The 21,465-nt window shown below is 38.5% G+C and overlaps 1 protein-coding gene across 2 annotated transcripts in view; it reads left to right on the forward strand.

The window, feature by feature from the left end:
• Positions 1–19,537, forward strand: part of LOC143874309 (tRNA ligase 1-like) — a 74,057-nt gene extending 54,520 nt beyond the window's left edge. For both annotated transcript variants that reach the window (XM_077376880.1, XM_077376881.1), the window contains 13 exons: positions 2,021–2,100; positions 4,727–4,792; positions 4,934–5,223; positions 6,709–6,816; positions 10,508–10,605; positions 10,718–10,778; positions 11,367–11,443; positions 11,551–11,622; positions 11,720–11,796; positions 14,935–15,015; positions 17,063–17,165; positions 17,761–17,922; positions 18,772–19,537. In XM_077376880.1, coding sequence (XP_077232995.1) covers positions 2,021–2,100; positions 4,727–4,792; positions 4,934–5,223; positions 6,709–6,816; positions 10,508–10,605; positions 10,718–10,778; positions 11,367–11,443; positions 11,551–11,622; positions 11,720–11,796; positions 14,935–15,015; positions 17,063–17,165; positions 17,761–17,922; positions 18,772–19,164 — 1,668 coding nt within the window. In that variant the 3' untranslated portion in view covers positions 19,165–19,537. The remainder of the gene's footprint in view (positions 1–2,020; positions 2,101–4,726; positions 4,793–4,933; positions 5,224–6,708; positions 6,817–10,507; positions 10,606–10,717; positions 10,779–11,366; positions 11,444–11,550; positions 11,623–11,719; positions 11,797–14,934; positions 15,016–17,062; positions 17,166–17,760; positions 17,923–18,771) is intronic.
• Positions 19,538–21,465: the final 1,928 nt, after the last annotated feature.

Here is a 21,465-nt window from a genome sequence, read left to right on the forward strand (position 1 = left end):
TCTTAAGTGGATGACATCCTATCACCTCACTTATGGCCCCACACACACCCTTACACTTATAGGCCGCACATTAGTGATGTGTCACTGCACACATCAGTAACACATCTTGGCCATTATGGTCCTCACACACACAATTATTCTTCGTACCTTCCTTGCACCACGCCCAAGCCAAATCTTGACCGTTGATTCGCGTCCAAGCAACACCATGGCTCCTTTGTCTTGAATCTTTGCCAAATGGTGCATTGCCTTGGTTTAATCTACATCAATCGCCGACAAAGCATTTGTAATTTATTGTATTGCATTGTTGGGGACTATTTGAGAACACGAGATTCGATCTATCACATGCTGTGTTTGCCCGTAACACCCCGGTTAATCGCACGATCAAGAAGACACCATTCGAAGCAGCTTATGGGCATAAAATCACAACATATACTTGATCTTGTCCCATTGCCTTAACACGTGAGAGTAAAGACGTCGACACCTAAGTTAGGGGTGCAACTCGGGTCGGGTTGAGGCCAACCCGACCCAACCCGAGGAACCCATTTTTCCACCCCAACCCAATTTCCAACCCGGCTGGACCCAACCCGACCCAACCCGATTTCCAATTCATGCACATGTTTTTTGTGGGCCCCACTGTTTTTTTTTTTTTGCTCACATTCCTACACAGGCATCCACCATATAAAAACTCTTTGTAACTGAACTGAAGGATAAATTTATGTTGAAATTTAAGCACATTTCTAGCTTCAATGGGAAATGTGTTCAGTTGAAATCGGGTTTTAAGCACATTTAAGCACATATCGGAATTGGAAATCGGGTTTCGGGTCGGGTCAGGTTGCCCGACACCCCAACCTGACCCAATCCGATTTCCAATTCGGGTTGATTTTTCCCAACCCAACCAACCCGATTTAAAAAAAAACACAACCCAACCCAACCCAAATTCGGGTTCAACTCGTCGGGTTCGGGTTGAACCGACCCGAGTTGCACTCCTAGCCTATGTTGATCATGTTAAACACATTGTTGTAATAGTGTATGCATCCATTAAATCCAACGATGTTGACTATCTTGAATCAACAAATTAGCATTGCCACTTCAAAGAATTCAATGAAGATGTTCAAATTTTGCGCATTTGAGGAACAATTTCCCAAGTGAACTTATCACAAGTTGAAAACTAGAAAGATTGAACTGTTCAAAGTTTTGAACAAGATCAACTCAAATGCGTATGTGGTGCGGTGTGCAAGCAAGGACGCTGTGCCCTAAGGGGGGTGGATTGGATTGTATTGCTGAGATTAAAAGGGGATCAATGCCTTATATTTCTTTGAGAGTAGCTTGAGTATATAAGGTGGGATTATGCCGTAAACAGGAACATTTTTGACATTGTTGGAGTTCGTGAAGGAGCCTTTTCTACCCTAAGAAGCTGCACAAACAGAAACAAGGCCACTCTTGGTGATTTTTATATGTTACTGTTTGCTTTTGCTGGATCATTTCTCCCGAAGTCGGAATCTTTTGCTGAATTGGACATGATTAGGTTAATTTTCTTTCTTTCTTCTTTACCCATCTTTTGGAAAAAAAAGAATTCAATAGTTCGTTTTCATTCAATAAAGTAATTATTTCTACATTCTTCATCACGCCAATAGGGGCGTCTCACCTTTATATGTCTGCCCTGGGTTGTTTAAGGCATATTCCCGTATAGTTCTCGTCAAGGAGTTTTTCTTGAACTTAATGCATAGAAAACCTAAATGCCTTTTTCTCTCTGCTAACTTGGCTTTGTTTCATATATTTTTTGTTGATTTATTTTCTTTTGGTTCAGCTTTGCGATTTCCTTTACTTGAAATACGATACTGATTAAATGATTTGTGCTCTCTTGTTCTCCAATTATTCCTCGAGTTAGAATCTTTTGCTGAACTGAAAATGATTAGTTTAATTATTTCCCCCATTTACTATTTTCTTTCAGAAAAAAAGAATTCAATATTTCTTTATCATGCAATAATATAATTGCTGATTTCTGTTTTCTGAAATGCAGATACGAACCTTTTTGATTCGTAATGGTCTGTCTATACTTTTCAAGGACGGTCCAGCAGCTTACAGAACTTACTATTTGAGGTGAGTTTTCATGTTTCTTCCTTTAATAAATAGTACGACCACTGGGATGTGAAAGTGATGTTATTTAGCCTTAGGATTAGTCACCTTTTTAGGATATATTTGTTTTATTTCATTTATACATTTTATTTTAGTTATTTGTCATATTTGATTGGAGACCTAGATGCATGGGATGTCCACATCACAACCAATGGCCCATTAACATTACCATTCTACTTATTTCCCACTTACCCACTTGTCGTGGTCACCACTTATGACCCTAAACTCATTTAAACCTTATGGCCCATAACTTGAAATCCAATCCCTACCTATTTGTCCATCCCCCATGGCCCACCACTTAAACCACTAAAACCCTATATAAACTCCACACTCTCTCTAACCCTAATTTTACTTCAATAATTACTGAAATACCGTTATAGCAGAGACTGGGAAATTAAAATTTCCTTTTAGGGCGCTGTGTTGGAAACCTCGGCAGCTCAACCCATGTGCATTTCACGTACATTAGCCTGCTAGGATGATGAACACTGCCAGAATACAAGACATCCGCACAACAAACACAAATAGAACAGAAAGGAAAAGAAAGGAGAATGAATTCGTGGATGTTGGATTCCAATGCGACAAATTCTACGCTTCATGTATAATTCAAACTTCAACTGTTACAATGTATGCCATTAGGGCCGTCTACTATGGGCTCCATCCTAATAATGTGAACAAACATAAGTAAAGGAATTACATTGAAACAATGATGTAAATCTAAGACTAGATAAATTCTTAATAAGTGTAACAGCTAAATCTAGTAAAATTATGATGTTTTTAATTCCTTATGGATCTCAAAAATGTTTCGGGGTTGAGCTTCAGGGGGATCATGATCCCTCTTCTTCCCAGGGCATCCCAGAATCGGGTTTTCACTCGCCGGCGGATCAATCTCCGGCAAGTCAGGGGCGTTTCCTTGGAAAGCCTCTAGATCCTGTTCAGATTTCAAATTTCAAATCTAACCACTCGATTGTTTTGCCGCCCAAGTAAGTGCCTGTGGCTTGCCTCGAAACAGGTGTGGTGGGACCGGATAAGAGGTTTCAATCAATTTTACTGTTGGTGTATCCAGAGCCTTCTAAGCAAAATTGCCTTGCCCCTAGGGGGAATTAGCTTGCCTGGGTGCACCTTCCAAGAATATCAAGTCGGCTGGCCTCCCCCTAGAGCAAGGAGGAGCTTTGAATATCGAGCCCTCGGTAGCTTTTATGATGGTTCAAAACCATTGGCCAAGGGGCCGAGACCTCAAGGAAAGCCTCTCATGAATATTTTGGTCACAAATTTAGGGTCAAAAAAGATAAACAGCAGATTGGTGAATGTCCTAAAATTCTACTCTAAATCTGGTAGGATAGGCCCCTCTTATGGTTAATTCAAAAGTTTTGGCCCGTGATGGTTGTAGGTTTTGGTTCTTGGGCTGGGGGGCCCACCATCTAGTGACTATAGCGGATGCATGTTCCGCCTTTTTTCTCGGTTGGTGGGAAGTCAGTCCTTCACCTTGCGTCTTTTCAGTACTCTACTTTCTAGTGCTCTTTTCTAGGAGCGGATCTTTCAAGGCTTTGGAATGGGTATTAATAGGTACCCTAGATCTAATTCTGTGAAGAAACTTCTAAAACCTTAAGAATTCCTAGCTCTTTTTGGAGCTATCCTTAACAATGAAGGTATGGAAAACCCTGGTAATATTTTTCCCTACGTTCTGGCAACAAGTCAAGCCGCTCACTGGGCTTAGACTCTATGGGTTTATTCTGTTTAAAGACAACATTTCACTATTGTATAATCACCCCCTTAGGCATCTTTCGACTGAGGAAAGGGTTGAGAAGATGCAACAATGGGAGGTGTCTAAGGTGGTGGGTTCTTGGCTGATGGAAGAAAGGTTGTCGAGTAGAAGATGTCAGGGATTCCTGGCTAGGATTTCGGAGTTCCATACCCAGTATATTATGGAGGAGGTGGAAAGTGCTCGGCCTTTAGGATGCGATCTTACCAGCACAAATGCATCACAACACTTTCCGGAAAAAACCCAAAAGGGTTGCTCGGTTTTGATGACTTGTCCAACAGTACAAACTGAATGACTATATAGATGGTGATGACAAGTCTGTTCTGATGAATGCCTTGCCTCTTCCCTGTTCTGCAAAGAGGGGATCGGGACCTCAAGAAATAAAGGGTTATGGTGAGGTTTCTAAAGGCCGTTGAAGGGATTGTCACTAGGAGTTTTCGACCGTGGTAGTAGCCGAAGATCTCGAAAGGAAAGTGAATAGTTACTCAGTATGGTGGTAGCGTATGAGAAAGTGGATCTGTCTATAATGGTTGACCCAGAAGATCACTTCTTTTGGTACTTACTGGCCAAGAGTATGCTCCTGGCCACCCTTAATTGATCATATGTAATGCAAGTAGGGACTCCTGGTCCCCAATGTAATCTCCATAGTATCAATGAAATTGTCAATTTTCAAAAAAAAAATGTTTCAATTATGGGCATGTATTTTAAGCCTTTGAGGTTAAATGCAACATTCATATATTTCAGTTCAATGTTCTAGTTAGTCATTTTTGTAGAGCCATTGTTGATACGTTGGATCTTTTGAGAACATGATAACTCCATTGATATGGGCAGGCAAATGAAAATATGGGGCACATCCACTGGAAAGCAACAGGATCTGAGCAAGATGCTGGATGAGTGGTAATTTTTCGGTTCTTCTTTTTATGTTGTACTGTTGGGTCTAGTGCCTATTTAGTTTTTCTTCTTTTACATGTGTTTCTGGGTAATATACTTGTTTAATGAGTGATATATAACTTTTTTTTTTATTTTCTTCACATTTAGGGCTGTTAATATTCGAAGGAAGTGTGGGAACAAACCATTATCGTCATCCGTATATCTTACTGAAGCCGAGACTTTTCTCGAGCAGTATGCGAAGCGCAGCCTAGCGAATCAGGCTCTAGTAGGATCTGCTGGAAACCTAGTTAGGACTGAAGATTTCTTGGCTATTGTTGAAGGAGGCAGGGATGAAGAGGGCGATCTTGATCCTGAAGGGAGGGCTCCACCTTCAATCCATGGTGCCACAGTTATGGATGCAGTTCCTAAAGATGAGGGTCTTATCATATTCTTTCCAGGTAAAAGCTTTCCATCACCCAAAGCTATTGTAGCCCTAGTTATGAATTCTGTTCCGGGATTTTGGACAACTTCCCCCCCCCCGTCCGTTTCGGATGGAATTCCGCCCCATTCCACCACGTTTCTTATATATATATTTCATATTTTTAACTATTTAAAAAAATTCAATCGTTGTAGCAAACTGAAAAGTTTCGAACGAAATGCCGAACGTAACGGGCGAAAAGCCGAAGCGTTCTGTTCTAGTTACCAAAAGGAAACGGCAAACAAAACGGAATTGATAACTAAGTTTTTAACTGACATTTTAGTTTTTGAAACATATTCATCTGCAAGAGTACCAGTTTGTATATGTGGCTTTGCTGAGTATATCACCACCATCTTCTATTTGCAAGTGTTTTAGTTTGGGCTGGATTAGTCCTACTTTGAATTAAGCAGTTACATACTGAACATGTAATTTTAGGATATTTTTCTTTGTATCTAAAGATTCTAAACATTAGTGTTTTGGAGGTTTATCTGTTTCTCATGTATATTTGCTTGCTACAGTGTTGGAGGTCATTGTGTGGTGGTTGTTTTCTAACTAATCTAAAGTCTGCTCAGTAGTGGAGTTTGTTAGTGCAGTTATGTCACAGAGGAGTCCATATTTCTACTTACTGGTATTAATGTTTTCTAGGGATTAAAATATAAGTTCTTTGTCTGAATAACATGCTGAATGCACATTTGCTAATTTTTGGTGAGAACTACATAGCATTTGCAAACGTAAGGATGAAGGTGGTCTAAATACCAAGTCCTTGAAGGGCTTCTGTAGGGCCTTTAGGGTTAAGAGCATTCATAATCTGCCCCAAAAATCATACTTAAGGAGTTCTTTCATGAAGTCTCGATATTTGAAGGGAGAGCTTCTACTTAATGGTTGGCAACGAAGGGTATTTGAAACTTTCAGAGTATTTGATATTGTTGATTCTTTCATTTTTTTTCTTCTTTGGGTGTTCAGACAAGGCAGCATGTCCTTGTATTTTTTTTTTCTAATATCAATAAAATTTAAGGGGGCTGGCCCGGGTTCCTAGATAAATTATGGGATATAAAAAATCCCACAAGTGATAAGGGTATACCTATCTTTTTCACTCAATTAAGATAAAAGGGCATTAGGGATCGTGAGGAAACAATCTCACGAGTTCCTTTCCTCTCTTTTCCCTTCTTTCCGCTTCTCTTCCTTATCTCTTTCTCTCTCTTATTTTCACAAATTCCTTTCTCACCAAATCTCTTATCTTCCTTATCTCTTTCTCTTATTTTCAACTGATAATAATCTTCATGCTTTTCCAGTATCTTTTATTATCCAATTTGTTTCTGGAAAAGTTATTTATTTTCTAAAAGTGTCACAATTTTCATGATGTTTGCCTATTCTGTGATCAGTTATTCTTGGTTGCACTGACAATCTGCAGCATTCTCAAACAACATATATATAACTGCCGTTTTACATTTCCCTCCCTTTTCAGGAATACCAGGTTGTGCTAAGTCTGCACTATGCAAAGAAATACTGAGTGCACCAGAAGGACTTGGAGATAACCGCCCTGTACATAGTTTGATGGGTGATCTTATCAAAGGTGCATGCAAATTCACAATTATCAATTCTTGTAGTATGGTGTTACTTGAATTTTCTTCTAAAGTTTGCATTGGTATAGACTAATGTGGGAAATGTTAAAAGTTAGCCCAATGAAATGCTAGCTTGCAATTTTACATTAACAATAATGGAACTTGCTTCTTAATGGCTTGTGTCTGTGTGCACTTCTATGTTTGAATATCATCAGTAATCTTTTCATTCATGCCTTCCAAGCATTTTTATTTTCTTATTTGGATAATTTATGACACATGCCATTCATATCGGTGGAATGATTAACAAGATAACGCCGAAAACCCTTTGGCTTATCAATCATGGCCTATCAATAGAATGACTAGTTGCAGTTTCTAAAGTTAGTGTTTCTATGCACCTTGAATGCGATTTTGTAGCCTTGAGCTGCTCCGTATCAAAGCTTCTCCAAATATTGAAATGCTTTTCACAAGGCTGTGGATGGTTTGTATTTTGCATGCCAAAGAAGTAAAATCACTATCTTTTGTCCTAGTTTTTTTTATTTGGAGCTATATTCTCACGTTATTAGTTTCACTCTTAAAAAGGTTAAACAAGTGAAAGGTAAACATTTCCTCGGAGAGCCCTTATGATTGCATAAATATTGTTACTCGGCTGCTAATAATAATGCTCAACTATGTGTATCCCATGTCATGAGATAAGACACAAGACCATAATCTCACCTTATTAGATAAAGATAAAGTTGTTAAGAACAAATCCTAAGAGTATCACGTCTCTGGAAGTAGTCTTAGTTGCGTTTTTTTTTGTTAGAGTCCTACTACAAATGCTTTTAGGTTATTAGTTGCCTTCTTGTAACAGGAGATAGAGTCTTTTATTATACCAGTTCACAGATATAATCGTCTATTGTTTTCTTTAGTCCAAAAGTAAGTCTAAGTGTTTAGGTAGTTGGGTTTTTGTAGAACTAGGATAGCTAACTTTCAGGGGTGGGAGTTTTAAGAAGTTTTCTATAAAAGCAGCTACGTGCAAGGCTTGTTGCATGATTTACATCTATTTTGAAAATTAAGAAAATCTTCTTCTTTCTTCTTTGTGGATTCGAAGAATCGCTCTTCGTGGATTCGAAGGCTTTATCGATTGGAGGTCGACAGCAGTCAACCCTCTACTTGATTGGAGGTCGACAACGGTCAACCCTCGACTTGTTCTTCACGCTTCCGGCTGCGCCATGACTAAAATACTATAAAACTTAAACTATAATTAACTTAGAAGATGAAACTAATAATAAATTTAAATATCATCTGTAAGACTCAAATACTCAAACTACAGTTGCAAATGTGCGACACCAAGCAAAAACATCATAGTTAATTCGAAGAGGGTGATATGTGTTTGAAACATGATAGTTACTTGAAAATAGAAATATCCATGAAGTATCCGCTATGAGGATTGGTATCATGTCAGATAGGATACATTAGGCCTACACCAGTATCGATGTATCATAGCTTCTCAAGACAATCTTTATTGCTTTGCCTTTCTATGGTACAATTGACTCAACAGTCAACAGTGTCTGTATTTTACATTAATCTACCATCTATTGGATGCCAGGCACTTCCTTTTAGTGTACCGTATGTATCTAATTTCTTTAGGAAGTTACCGGGTTTGAAAGTGAAGGAGTGAGGAGATTAATGTGTTTGAAGGTTGATGAATATAATTAGGGCTTTGAAAGGATAAGTAGCAGCGTTATGTTGCAAATAGATTGGTTGGTAGGATTAGGGTTTCAAATAGAGTGGATGCTAGGGTAAGACTTTCCTACAGATTGGGTGCTAAGATTAGGGTTTGAAAGTAGGGTTTGTGATGTGTGTGTGTGTGTGTGTGTGTGTGTGAGAGAGAGAGAGAGAGAGAGAGAGAGAGAGAGAGAGAGAGAGGAAAGGGTTAAGAACAGGAAAAAAGGGATTTTGTATGGGGTGAGTTGTGAACCCCATGAAAGCCCTCACTTTTATTATATATTATATATAATCTCGCTTTCTCATATTTAAAAGAAGGCCACTAAGAAGTGATTAAAAAAGATGTCTCATCTATGCATAGTAACACTAATAAACAACCTCACAAAATCTATAAACTCGCTTTCTCATATTTAATAGAATGCCACAAATAATTGATTAAAAAAGATAGGGCTCATCTATGCATGCTAACACCAATTAACCCAAGATTGGGCCCTTGGAAATACTCCCCATCAAGATTGCATGAAGATATCTATCATGCTCAACTTGATTAGAATCTCATGTAAATAAGCTTTGAAAACACCTCTTGTCTACAATTATCTCAGGAAAAAAAAAAAAAAAACCTTTTGCTTACGCATCTGCAACCAGCTCTTCTTTTCTTTTTTTTACAAAAGGTGTGCAAATTTAGACAATCTGCAGCTTCTTCTTGATATTAAGTGTTTTCCATTTCGATATGTTTTGTTTTATTATGCTGAGCTGGATTGTGTGTCCAATATTGATTGCAGCCTTATGATCACAATATAAACTCATAGTTTCTCGAATTTCAATGCCCAAGTCACACAGCAAAACCTTTAACTATAATAGCTCACAGACTATGTGCCATGGATCTATACTCTCCTTATGTGCTTGATCAAGCCATTATTGGCAAGGTTTTAAAATTCGGTTTCAGCCACAATGGAAATCGAAATATTTCGGTTTTGGTTGAAATATTTCGGCCGAAATCTTGTAAATTTCGTGGAAAATTTTTGGTTTCTCTGAAATTTCAATGGAAATTTCGGTGGAAATCTTGGAAAAAGGAAATTTCTAAATTTTGACGAAATTTCATAATTTTGGCGAAATCCTGAAAAAAACGATTCCATTCGAATTTCGTTTCGGTCTTGGTGAAAATCCGAAATTTCGGACGAAATTTAAAACCATGACTATTGCTCGTTTTTACTTTTCCAACTAACAAGGGTTCGCCTTGCCCCAGCTTGCCTCCAAAAAAAGTCACATTAGAAAAGATAGGCCTCCATCTATGCATAATAACAGTAATAAACTTTATAGGTTGTGTGCTGAGATTTAAAAGGAAAGTGGATGCTTGGGTTTGTGAAGGGCAAAGAGAAATTGTAGTTACAGGTTTTCGAATAAGGAGAATAAAGGAGGAATTTTGAGATGTGTGAGACTACCTCTTTTTGATTGAGAGAGGACCTCCTTTGAATCATGAGCACCTTGGCTCTGATAAGTGATACCATAAAACTGCATGAATCTGATGTTTATTGAGTGAGAGAAAGAAGATGCAAGGCCGCTAGAGAAGAGACAGACTGGTTGTTGGCATTGAAACATCTGCCAAGGAAACCAAATTTGAGAACTTTTTGAAGTTCCTATTTTAGGTGTTCAAACAAAATGGAAAGGATAATAGAAGGATTGCCAGTTTTGATGGGTGCTAGAGTTAATTTATCATTTATTTGCACAGATATTTTGAACATCAAAACCATAGTTACAGGAATAATCTTTAATGCCATTGGTATGCAGTTATTGCTTCACTTATCTTTTCCTTTTTCTTTATTGAACTTCAAACATCATGAAGCAGCCAGTTACCAAGCTTCTGATTTCTCAGGTTGCTTTTTGTTTGGTTATTTATTTATTGGATGGCCTGACTTGTTAAAATCGTACCTGTGTTTTTATTATTTGAGTAAGCCTATGTATGATTTTAATTCCGTTTAAGGACAATACTTTCAGGAAGGTACTGGCAGAAAGTTGCTGGCGAACGCAAGAGGAAACCATATACTATAACTCTTGCTGACAAAAATGCACCAAACGAAGAAGTGTGGAGACAGGTAATACATTGTCTTCTGTTTGTGCTTGTCTTCCATGATAAACAGGAATATTGGGAAGGCACTATCCATTTTGTTTAAGCTGCCTTCTAATTGTGACTTTCTCAAACTGCAGATTGAGGACATGTGTCGGAGCACAAGGGCCTCCGCTGTTCCAGTTGTTCCTGATTCTGAAGGTTATTATGCTGTTCTCCTCAAATTCTTTTCAAATTTTTTTTATGCAACTATCTTGAATTACATTGGCAAGTAAATGATTTATTGAAGAAGGGAATGATTAGGGGGAGTATGAGTACATATGTAGTCCTTGTACATCCACACCTAAGAAGGATGGGAATTGTGATCATCATTTAGTACTTTCGATACCTTGACTAAACATTGCCATTCTAAGGGCATTTTATGTCATATGAGAGTTAAAAACACATGAAATTCCCGCTGTGTTGAATTCCGGAAATACAATCTGAAAATAAATTTTCCTTCTGGAGCACTACCCTGTGCACCCCAGCAAGCTAAACAAAGCAAAAGACCAAACGAAACGAAATTGACAACCATGCTAACACATGCCACAGAGCCATCACCCCACATATCTATTCTGTTTCAAATTTATAATGTGTAAAACCTTGAGTAGAGTCGCTCACTTCATGCAACAACTACATTTAAATCGCCAATGGATTTTGTGAGTTAAGAATTAACAATCCTTCAATACAGGCTATATTGACTATGACATATCTGTGAATTTCTTACTGTTTGTGCCTTATACTTTGCAGGGACTGATTCAAATCCATTTTCTCTCGATGCATTAGCTGTTTTCATTTTGCGTGTACTTAAACGAGTCAATCACCCGGTACTCTATTTCTCTGTTCCTTTCTCGCTTGTATTTTTTTCACCTACTTTTCCGCACCACATAAATGGTTGACCAGTTTCCTTATTTCCTGCCATGCTTTTATGAAGGGGAATCTCGACAAGTCATCTCCTAATGCTGGTTACGTTCTGCTAATGTTTTATCACCTTTACGAGGGAAAGGTACGATATGATCTTATTGCTTTTAATATAGTGCAGAATGTATGGTTTCAAGCATTTTTTCTATCTTATCTCTCTAATCATTGCCCGCATATTTCAGAATCGCAATGAATTCGACAGTGAATTGTCTGAACGTTTTGGCGCACTTGTCAAGATGCCATTGCTGAAGGCTGACAGGTCAGATACTTTCTTCCACTCTAATATACTTGGTATCTTTTCATATATATATATATATATAGATAGAGAGATATAGAGAGAGAGAGAGAGAGAGAGAGAGAGAGAGAGAAGTGTAGCTACACATACATGTAGATAACTTAGCTACACCGACGCCTTAAAATACAGTGGGCCCCACATTGTTTCGGTGATGCAAACCAGTCATTTGACGGGCCCTCACATAGATAGGGAGTGCCCAAAAAATCAGCTCCATCCCAACCCTATGATTTGTGGAGGCAAAAATGGACGTGTAAAAACCTTCACAAATCTGTCCATTTTTGCCTCCATAGTTTGAAGGGTTGGGATCATCCAATGGAGCTGATTTTTTGGGCACACCCTATCTATGTGAGCGCCTATCAAATGAATGGTTTGGATCACCCAAACAATGTGGGCCCACTGTATTTTAAGCCGTCGGTGTAGCTAAGTTAGCTACACGTATGTGTAGCTACACTTTTCTCATATATATATATATATATATATATATATATATATATAGGAAAAGTGTTGCTACTCGGTCTTGTAGCTAAGCTTATCTACTCGGTCGAGTTAAATACAGTGGGGGCCCACATTGTTTGGGTGATCCAAAGTCCGAACCATTCATTTGAAAGCCCCTTACCTAGATAGGGTGTCCACAAAAAATCAGACCCATAGGATGATCCTAACCCATCCAACAGTGGAGGGAAAAATGGGCAGATTTGTGGACAAACTGTGTCCGTCCATTTTTTCCCTCCACTGTTGGATGGGTTAGGATGATCCTATGGATCTGATTTTTTGTGGACACCCTATCTTGGTAAGGGGCTTTCAAATGAATGGTTTGGATCACCCAAACAATGTGGGCCCCCACTGTATTTAACCCGACCGAGTAGATAAGCTCATCTACACGACTGAGTAGCATCACTTTTCCCTAATCTGTAGTTCTTTGTTAGATCTAAAATAGAAAAAACTGCATAGTGATGTGCATGGAAAAAATTTCATCTTTTGTAGAGGTTTAATTTCGGGAAAGACATGAGTACATCTGAAATTTTGTTGTTGTATTGAAATGTGTCTTCAATCTTATTTAGGTTATGGTGCTTGGCTAATTATCATTCACATTCTCATTTGTTCCCTAAGAGATGTAAAAGAATAATCAACAACTAATATTTGCACTCACCAATTCACATTTTAATGTATACTTGATGGAATGTGTTCCTATAACTTGGCAAGCCTTTTCCATGAAACACGGTTTAATGGTTACAAAAGGTTTCATGTGCCTACTAGTCAACCCTTGAACATATTCCGTAGCCAGTTTTCCCTTATAAATATGTGTGGCTGACAAAATATTTGTTGTTTGCACATTAAAGATTGCCACCCAATGACTAATTAATAGTTACAACTTTCAAACTTGGTATTCCATTTCAATGTCGGAGCTTGTAATTTTGATAATATTTTTATTAGAATTATTCAACATCTTGAAATTAAAATATTGTCGGATCAGATTTTTTTTTTTTTTTTAAATTGACAAATATATATTCATACCAGCAAATTTACAATGGGGACCAGTAGTCCCACTAGATTTACATAGTATGATTTGCCCACATTCTCCTTGGCCCAAAAGAAAACCCATTACCCCTTACATTACCCAATAGCCTCAATTGAATCGAATAAAGCAAAAAGTGCCATATTTGTGGAACCCCCAAGTCAAGATCGTGACCTGCCACGTCACATCGATTTCTCCACTGCAATCCGCTGGCAAATTCAATTTTCAAAAATCTCGCTCGAAGGCCCAGAGCTATTGTGCGCTCCTCACCGTGCACGATAGACAACCACCCAACACATCATCCGATCTCCAGCAGCCTCCACCTCGAACCACCACCAGACACCGACGGCTCCCCATTAAAAATATATCAAATTCTTCCACTATCTTCTCCAAAACCTACTTTCACTAACCCAAAAATCATCCCATCCAAAAGCATACTCCTAGCCCTAACCCTAAACCGTAACCCCAAAGACTAGACTACTCCCCCACCTCCTTCCCCAATCAACCCTAACCTTAACAACCCTAAAACTCCCCTCTTCTTTCTCCTCCTTCAAACCTTAACCCTACAAAGTTCATTGCCGTTATCCACAAACTCCTTCAGCTCCTCTAAATCTGAACACTCTTTTCCTTACATCAGCCCCTTCCACAGCCTCCAACAACTCCCCCATCCATTTTCTCCATCAACCCTAACTAGATCCAGCCCTTTCACCATTAAATCCGGCCTTCTCGAGCCCAGCTCCGGCCATTCTGCCCTATATATGGCCCCCGGCTTTCCATAACCCCCAGATCCAATAATCCACGGCCTTGCACCGCCTATAGTTGGCCTTCCACGGCTCCAGGTCTATCCCCCCACGGCCACCGGCAACCTTCACGGTTTTCCCCGGCTCTAGATCCAGCTTCACGGCCTCCATGGCTTCAAATCCGGCCTCCACGGCTCCCAATCCAGCCTCCACGGCTCCCAATCCAGCCTCCACGGCCCCAGATCCTGCCTCCACAGCCCTAGATGTAGCCACTACGGAAAAGCCATGTTCCAGATCTAGCTTCCACAGTTCCCGATTCGGCCTCCACGGCTCATCTTTTGCCAACCATGGGAGAGACGGTAAAAAGAGGGATAGCAATGGAGAGAGAGAGAGAGAGAGAGAGAGAGAGAGGAAAACGAGAGGGAGAAACCGCCTCCCTCCCTAGGCCGACGCCCTAGGGAGGGAGCTTTTTTAATCGCCTTTTTTTTCGCCCAAGTTTCGCTCTTAGAAACTAAAAGGTCTTCTGTATTTTGTATTTTGTATTTTGTCTTTGCTTCTGATCAGATTTTAATTTTGTAATATACAAATTCACTTTATTGCTTCTCCAATTAGATGCATGAATTCTTTCCTTTTTTTTTTTTGAATGGTTAGATGCATGAATTCTTTCGAATAAATTTAATGTGTTTATTAGCATTTGCTCGTAACTTAGTTGGAAAGCACCGTAGAACTTCATTTCCATTGGGGAATTTTCCTTGTGTTCCACAATTAGTCCTTCAGAGCCTTTCTAGTTGCCATGCAATTATTCGTATTGTAGTTCATTCTTTATCATTGGTTTTGTGCCTCTAGGACTCCTCTACCTGATCCAGTGAAATCCATATTAGAAGAAGGCATTAGTTTATTCAAGCTTCACACCAACCGGCATGGAAGGTATGCAAGAAATCTTATCAACTCTCTTTTTTGTGTTAAAGTGCTCTCTTTTATTCTTATGCTTGATGAATGTATGTCAAAACCTTGTAGAATGAAGACTGACTATTACCATTCCAAGAAAAAAAATGAAGACTGGAGCTGTTATATTGTTATTGCACATGAACGGGAAAAAATACCCAGTGGGGGCTTGTTCGATGATCCAAGCCATTTACCTGTTGATCCCTTCTATGGGTGGGCTATGACCCAAAAATCTTGCTTACCAGACGTTCCTAACCCTTTGATTTGTGCCCTTTAAATGGTAAGCTAAAACTAAAAAAGGCAACATATATGAAGAGAAAGTCTCCACAAATCAAAGGGCTGAGATAGTCCAATACAAGAGATATGTGGGTGTGGCCCATATATAGCAGGTCCCAACAAATGAATGGTTTGGATTTAGGTGGGCCCCACATTTACTTTTCCCTGCTAATGTAATTCCAAGGAAATTCATGCATACCATATAACAGTTCCTAGTTGTTAATGAAAAGCCTCATGGGGCTGAATACATTGTTAATTGAGCAAAATGACAATTATGGCCTTGCATAAAGTGAAAAGGTAATATAAAAGAAACATAATCTTAGTCATCCCTTTATATCATTTTAAGATGTGAAGAGGATGTACCGCTAAAACCTCATTTGTTGTGTTCGTGGGATCACTTATTTTAGCACTTGTTCAGGGGTATTTTAATAAATCTCTAAAAAGAGGAAATGGTATTTTTGTCCTAAGCAAAAACAGAACTAACCAAAAGGGATCATTCTATTGCTACTAGGCATATGGCAACTACCAAGATGTATTAGCTTCAAAGGTGAAGCAGTCATGCCCTCTGTTGTTAAAATCTTACGATCGACGATTTGAATCTTACGATTCAAAACGATTCATGGGTTGAACGATTTAGATCGGACGAAGAATCTTTTTTCGTAAAAATCTTACGATTCGACTTTGAATCGTGCGATTTTTACGATTCTTTTCACGATTTTTACGATTCCTTTTTTTTTTTTTTTTTTTTTTGGATTTACTGATTGTGATTTCAAAATGCTTTGTTTATTGCTGATATTTCTTTGTATGGTGATTATTATAGATTTGAGTTTGTGCTTTGTTTACTATTGTAATAAATTATATAATGATTTATTATATGATGAATATAGTTTGTGCTTTGTTTAGTAATTTATTGTGCGATGAATATGGTTTGTGCTTCGGATTTTACTAATCAAGGAATTTTATATTTAATTTAATAGTTTCAAATGGAAAATAGATAATTACTCATTTTATTCTTATTTTTTACCTCTTTATATTTTTTAATATTTTTTCTCATTTCTATATATAAATCTCAAAAAATCTTACGATTTACGATCCGATTTACGATTTGAACCCTTTTACGATTTACGATTCGATTCTGATTTTCAGAACCTTGGTCATGCCTTCCTTGCTTCTCTTCATTTTGTATCTCAACTCAACTCAACAAAACCTTTGTCCCAAGCTAGTTGGGGTCGGCTAAATGAATCCTTTAGAAAAAAAATTCATGAAGAAGGTAAAAGGGATCTACCTGGCTCTAATCCTGGTTCTAGTTGGGTTCTTTTACGTGGATCATTTTCTTCCATTCTATCCTATCAAAGGTTCTGTTCTCTGTTAAGTTCCTAGCTATCAAGTCTTTCCTCACTGTTTCTACCCATGTTATTTTCGGTCTACCCCTACCTCTTTTTACTCCCTCAATTTGGCACGAGTCACGCTTCTCATCGGAGCATCCAAAGGCCTACGTTGGATATGTCCAAACCATCTTAAGCGGTGCTCTCTCATCTTCTCCTCGATTGGAGCCACCCCCACCTTTTTACGAATGTCTTCATTTTTAATATCTCTTACATTATGTATTATTGACTAAAATCTGTGAAAGGCTACAAAGAGTCAAAGACAGTGGTTATGTTTTGAAATTTCAATTTAATTAGTTCGTACAAAGAATTTTAGCTTTGTCATACTGACATGTTACACTTTTCTTTTTATACACTTGGATATATAGATTGGAACCAACCAAAGGATCATATGCAAAGGAATGGACTCGATGGGAAAAACGGCTAAGGGAGATTTTGTTTGGAAATGCCGAACATCTCAATTCTATTCAGGTAGGTATCTCTATATTTTTCTATTTGAAATATTTTACTGATATTTATGATACTCTGTAGTCAATTGTATCAACTAACCCTTGGGTGATAAACTATTGACATAGTACCTGTCCAAATTAATTTGGATTGTGGAACTGTGCATGTGACACATTTTGAGTGATAAAAAAACTTTGATCTGGTAAGCCATTACCAAGAGACACTACTGGAATAAGTCCCATAGAGAGAGAGAGAGAGAGCCTCTATCTTTCTCCCATGTATGGATTTGTATGCATATGGCTATCTGGTTAGTTATATGCATATTATCTTAAACATGTTCATCATGAATTTACCCGAGACATTTAATCACTCTATTATTGTCAAGAGAATATGTTCATCACTGAATGCAACTCCACCATATTATCGAGTAGTTTGCTAGAAATTGAATGTCAGTATTCTCTGTTGTTTGGTGTAGTTGAGCTTGCCCGAGGTTTATGAGAACTTATTTCAAAACAGGACAGTCTGCAGATCTTCTAAATCCAATAAAGTGTTCTGTTACATTTAACTATTGTTGCTTTAATCCCATGGCTTATTCTAACACATACTCCATCTGTTCCAGGTCCCGTTTAATTTTTCCGTCAAACAGGTGCTAGAGCAACTACGAGCTATTGCAAAAGGCGAATATAAAACACCTGCTAGTACCGAGAAGAGGAAGTTTGGAAACATTGTCTTTGCTGCAGTCACTCTACCTGTTACAGAAATCAGGAGCCTTTTGGATAAGGTATGTATCCTATTTAAATAGGGAAATGATATCAGCACAACCATGTTTTGATATTTGCACTAACCCGTCTTGTCTTTTATTATTTAAAGACCTGTCAAAGGTTATTACAGTTCCCAAAAAGCTCTCACAAGCCAATTAAAAAAGAAAAGACAAGCTAGGTTTGTGCAATTATTAAAACATGGTTGTGCTGATTTAAATATTGGCTGGAGGGAAATTTCTGAATGTCCCCCTCTCGCACGTAACAACCGAAGCCATCCAAACTTTCCGAACAGGAATTGTCACATGATGAAGCAGCTGTTTAGCCTTCGACTTATATAGTACTAGTATTTTGAGCCCATGCTATGCATGGGTTAAATGGTGGGCTTCACAGCATCAAAACATGAGGTGTAAAATGGTAGGCCCCATCCTAATGCATAGGTTTGGGTAGAGACGGTGGACCCCACCTCATCAATAGGATTAGTGGTAAAATGGTAGGGCCCACCAGCCCACCCAATGAGATAGTGAGTCCCACCACATCAAAACATTAGGTGTAAAAATGGTAGGTTCCATCCCATACAAAACATGAGGTGTAAAATGGTGTATCCCCATCGTTGTAAAATGGTGGGCCCCACCATATGCATGGGTTTGGGTGGAGATGGTGTGCCTCGCTCATGCTAGGCATGGTTATCAAATTTTGGACACCACCCTATTCAAACAAAACATGAGATATAAAGAAAAGGTTTTACAGTAAAAAATAATCTTGGAAAGAAAGCGAATGACAATGGAAAGAAGCATGCTTAGCATATATTATTGATAGATGTATGAATGGAAGCTGTCTGAATTAACTAATTTTCTCATCTGTCCAAACAGTTGGCCGAGTGTAATCCGAAAGCCAATGAGTTCCTCAAAGGAAAGGACATGGAGAACAGCCTAAAGAGAGCCCATGTCACTCTTGCTCACAAGAGAAGTCACGGCGTCACAGCTGTTGCTAGTTATGGTGTGTTTCTCGACCAACAAGTGCCCATCAACCTTACAGCACTGCTCTTCTCCGATAAGACTGCTGCTCTGGACGCCCAACTCGGGTCTATCAATGGTGAAAAGATAACCTCAGAAAACCAGTGGCCCCACGTTACCATCTGGACGGGGGAAGGGGCCTCCGCAAAGGATGCCAACATGCTGCCACAGTTGCTTTCAGAGGGCAAGGCAACTCGTCTCGATATCGACCCACCCATCACCATACCAGGCATCTTGGAATTCTATTGAGTTTGTTGGGTGAGCCCAGAAGGGGTTATTGACTCTTTGGGGGTGATTGGCAATGGAGTCTGTTATGAGGTAATTTGTATAATAAGGCGGCATGATGAGGAAAAATAAGGGCTTGGATTACATTGCACAGCTACTCCCCAAGTCATACTTTTGTGAAGAGGAAATTTACAGAGGGAAATTGTTGTTGATGATATAGATTGGGTTGGCATCTGAGGTTTTATCTCATGATGATTTTTCTTTGTTGTTTAAAGCAAATGTCACACATTTTGTATTGTGAGTGGGATTCTTAAATGACAGAATATACAACTTTTGAGGGAAGAAAGCTGTGTATAGAAGTATTCCTCATTGCAATTTTTTCTTTTTCTTTGGAGAAGATCCTTTTGAATGATGATGGTGTGTTTTTCATTTCGAAAAAAAAAACCCACAATGGCACTGGCATTGTCCCACAACAAGGTGAACGATGATTGGGTCTGCGGCCGTCACAGGTTTTGGCTATTGCCTCCTTTCCCACCTTTATCGGACGATCCTAACCCCACGATCAAGGGTGACAAGAATGGTATAACCTTTCAGGTTTTCTCAAGTTCAGTATTTTCGTAAGTTATTGATTGTTTGCAGGACTTGATCTTGAGAATGATGTCTCCTTTTAGAATGGGGTCTGGGGCATATATCATTTCCCTTCTCATTATTAGAAACAGGAAGAGGGGAAGTAGTAGCCTTCAAAACTATATCTAATGTATTTTCTTATTTGGAAACTGAAAAGGGTAAAGCATTTAAAATATAACACTGGATGGATTTGTATTAAGGGCTAAACACTGATTTTAGAACCTTGGATTTCCTCAAAATTGTAGATGGGAGGTGAGAGAAGAAAGAGACCAGGCGTTTTCTGATGGCTCACCCTTCTTCCAGACAGCAAGAGCAGGAGATCGTCCTATGTTTCCAGGTTTCCGAATTCTCAGGATGTGAGAGAGATTTCTAAAACTTGGATTTCTTACTTAAAATCCAAGAAATGCTGTCAGGACAGCATACAACAGCTTAATCATGAACCCTCTTTTACACTGTTTTCAAACTAAAACCTGGATTCTAAAATCCACGTATCCAAACGGCCCCTAAGTTTTTTGATTTTTTGTGTGTTTTATACAGCAAGTAGGGCCTCTTTTGATACCTCTAAATCATATTTGCAGATAGTTTTATATGTAATTGCTCCACATGGAAAAATATCAAGACATGCTCTCCATGACCAAAATGAATACTCTTCACTCCATGTGTCCAACAGCAATGAATTTTGACTTTTATCTGTTGAATTTCTAATCATCCATCTAAAGGGTACGAATCCGGCGGTTAGGATTGTCATATGACTTATGAGGAAAAAGAAAGACTAACTTGCAATCTTATATGCAAGTGATTGTAAAGTTAAATATGATTAGTTTTGTCTTAGAAATAATGTAATTAATGGCTGCCAAAGTGGCCTTTATGCACTACGTTCAAATAACATAAATTAAAAATACTTACATGGGAAATGATATTCTTAATCTATTTTCATCCTTTCCACCCACTATAGTTTGAAGTTAATTGTAAGGAAAAATTACCAAGGTTTCCAAGTAACTTTGGGAACATTACTAGTTCCCCACTTCAAAAAAAATAAAAAAATCCCTCCCAGCATGTGCTATTTTTTTTCCTTTTTGTTATGCTTCCCTGATTTTTAAGATTTTTTTATGCAGCAGGTTGGGGGAGAAGAAAATAGAAAAATAAAAAATAAACAAAATGAATCCTAAAAATAGAGGGTTTCCTTTGGGGATATGGAGGGGTTTCCTCTTTCAAATAAAGCCTTTTATAGAATTTCATCATCTCTTAATAATGACCTCCATCTTGCTCCCCAGTACCAACTTTATGTCATCTCTAACCTCTCATAATGTGTTTAACAATGAGCTTCTGCAAATGAAAATCTCTGCTAGCCAGATTTGTTTCCTTTCACCTTTGATGGAAAACTCCACCACTGTCAGCTTCCTCCATCATTGACATTCAAGAAATTACAACACTCAAATGACCGAGGGCACCTATCAGCCCTCATTCAAACATTACAATATCCAAACCCTGCAATTATTCCTATAACTCCCTAGAGACAGAAAAGTAACCCATCTACGATCCTTTCTACACCAATTTTGGCGAACAACTCCTTGAGGAAACCCCAGCTTACCTACCAAAAAAATAAACTCCCTACATTTTTTTTTTGAATGGACAACTCCCTACATTATCAATCAAGAACATGTGTGTAATATGTGTATGTGTGTGTATATTAACTTA

Source organism: Tasmannia lanceolata, unplaced genomic scaffold (genome assembly GCF_043159265.1).
Source record: "Tasmannia lanceolata isolate RefF3 unplaced genomic scaffold, GAP_Taslan_0.1 ptg000002l, whole genome shotgun sequence".
Taxonomy (NCBI): domain Eukaryota; kingdom Viridiplantae; phylum Streptophyta; class Magnoliopsida; order Canellales; family Winteraceae; genus Tasmannia; species Tasmannia lanceolata.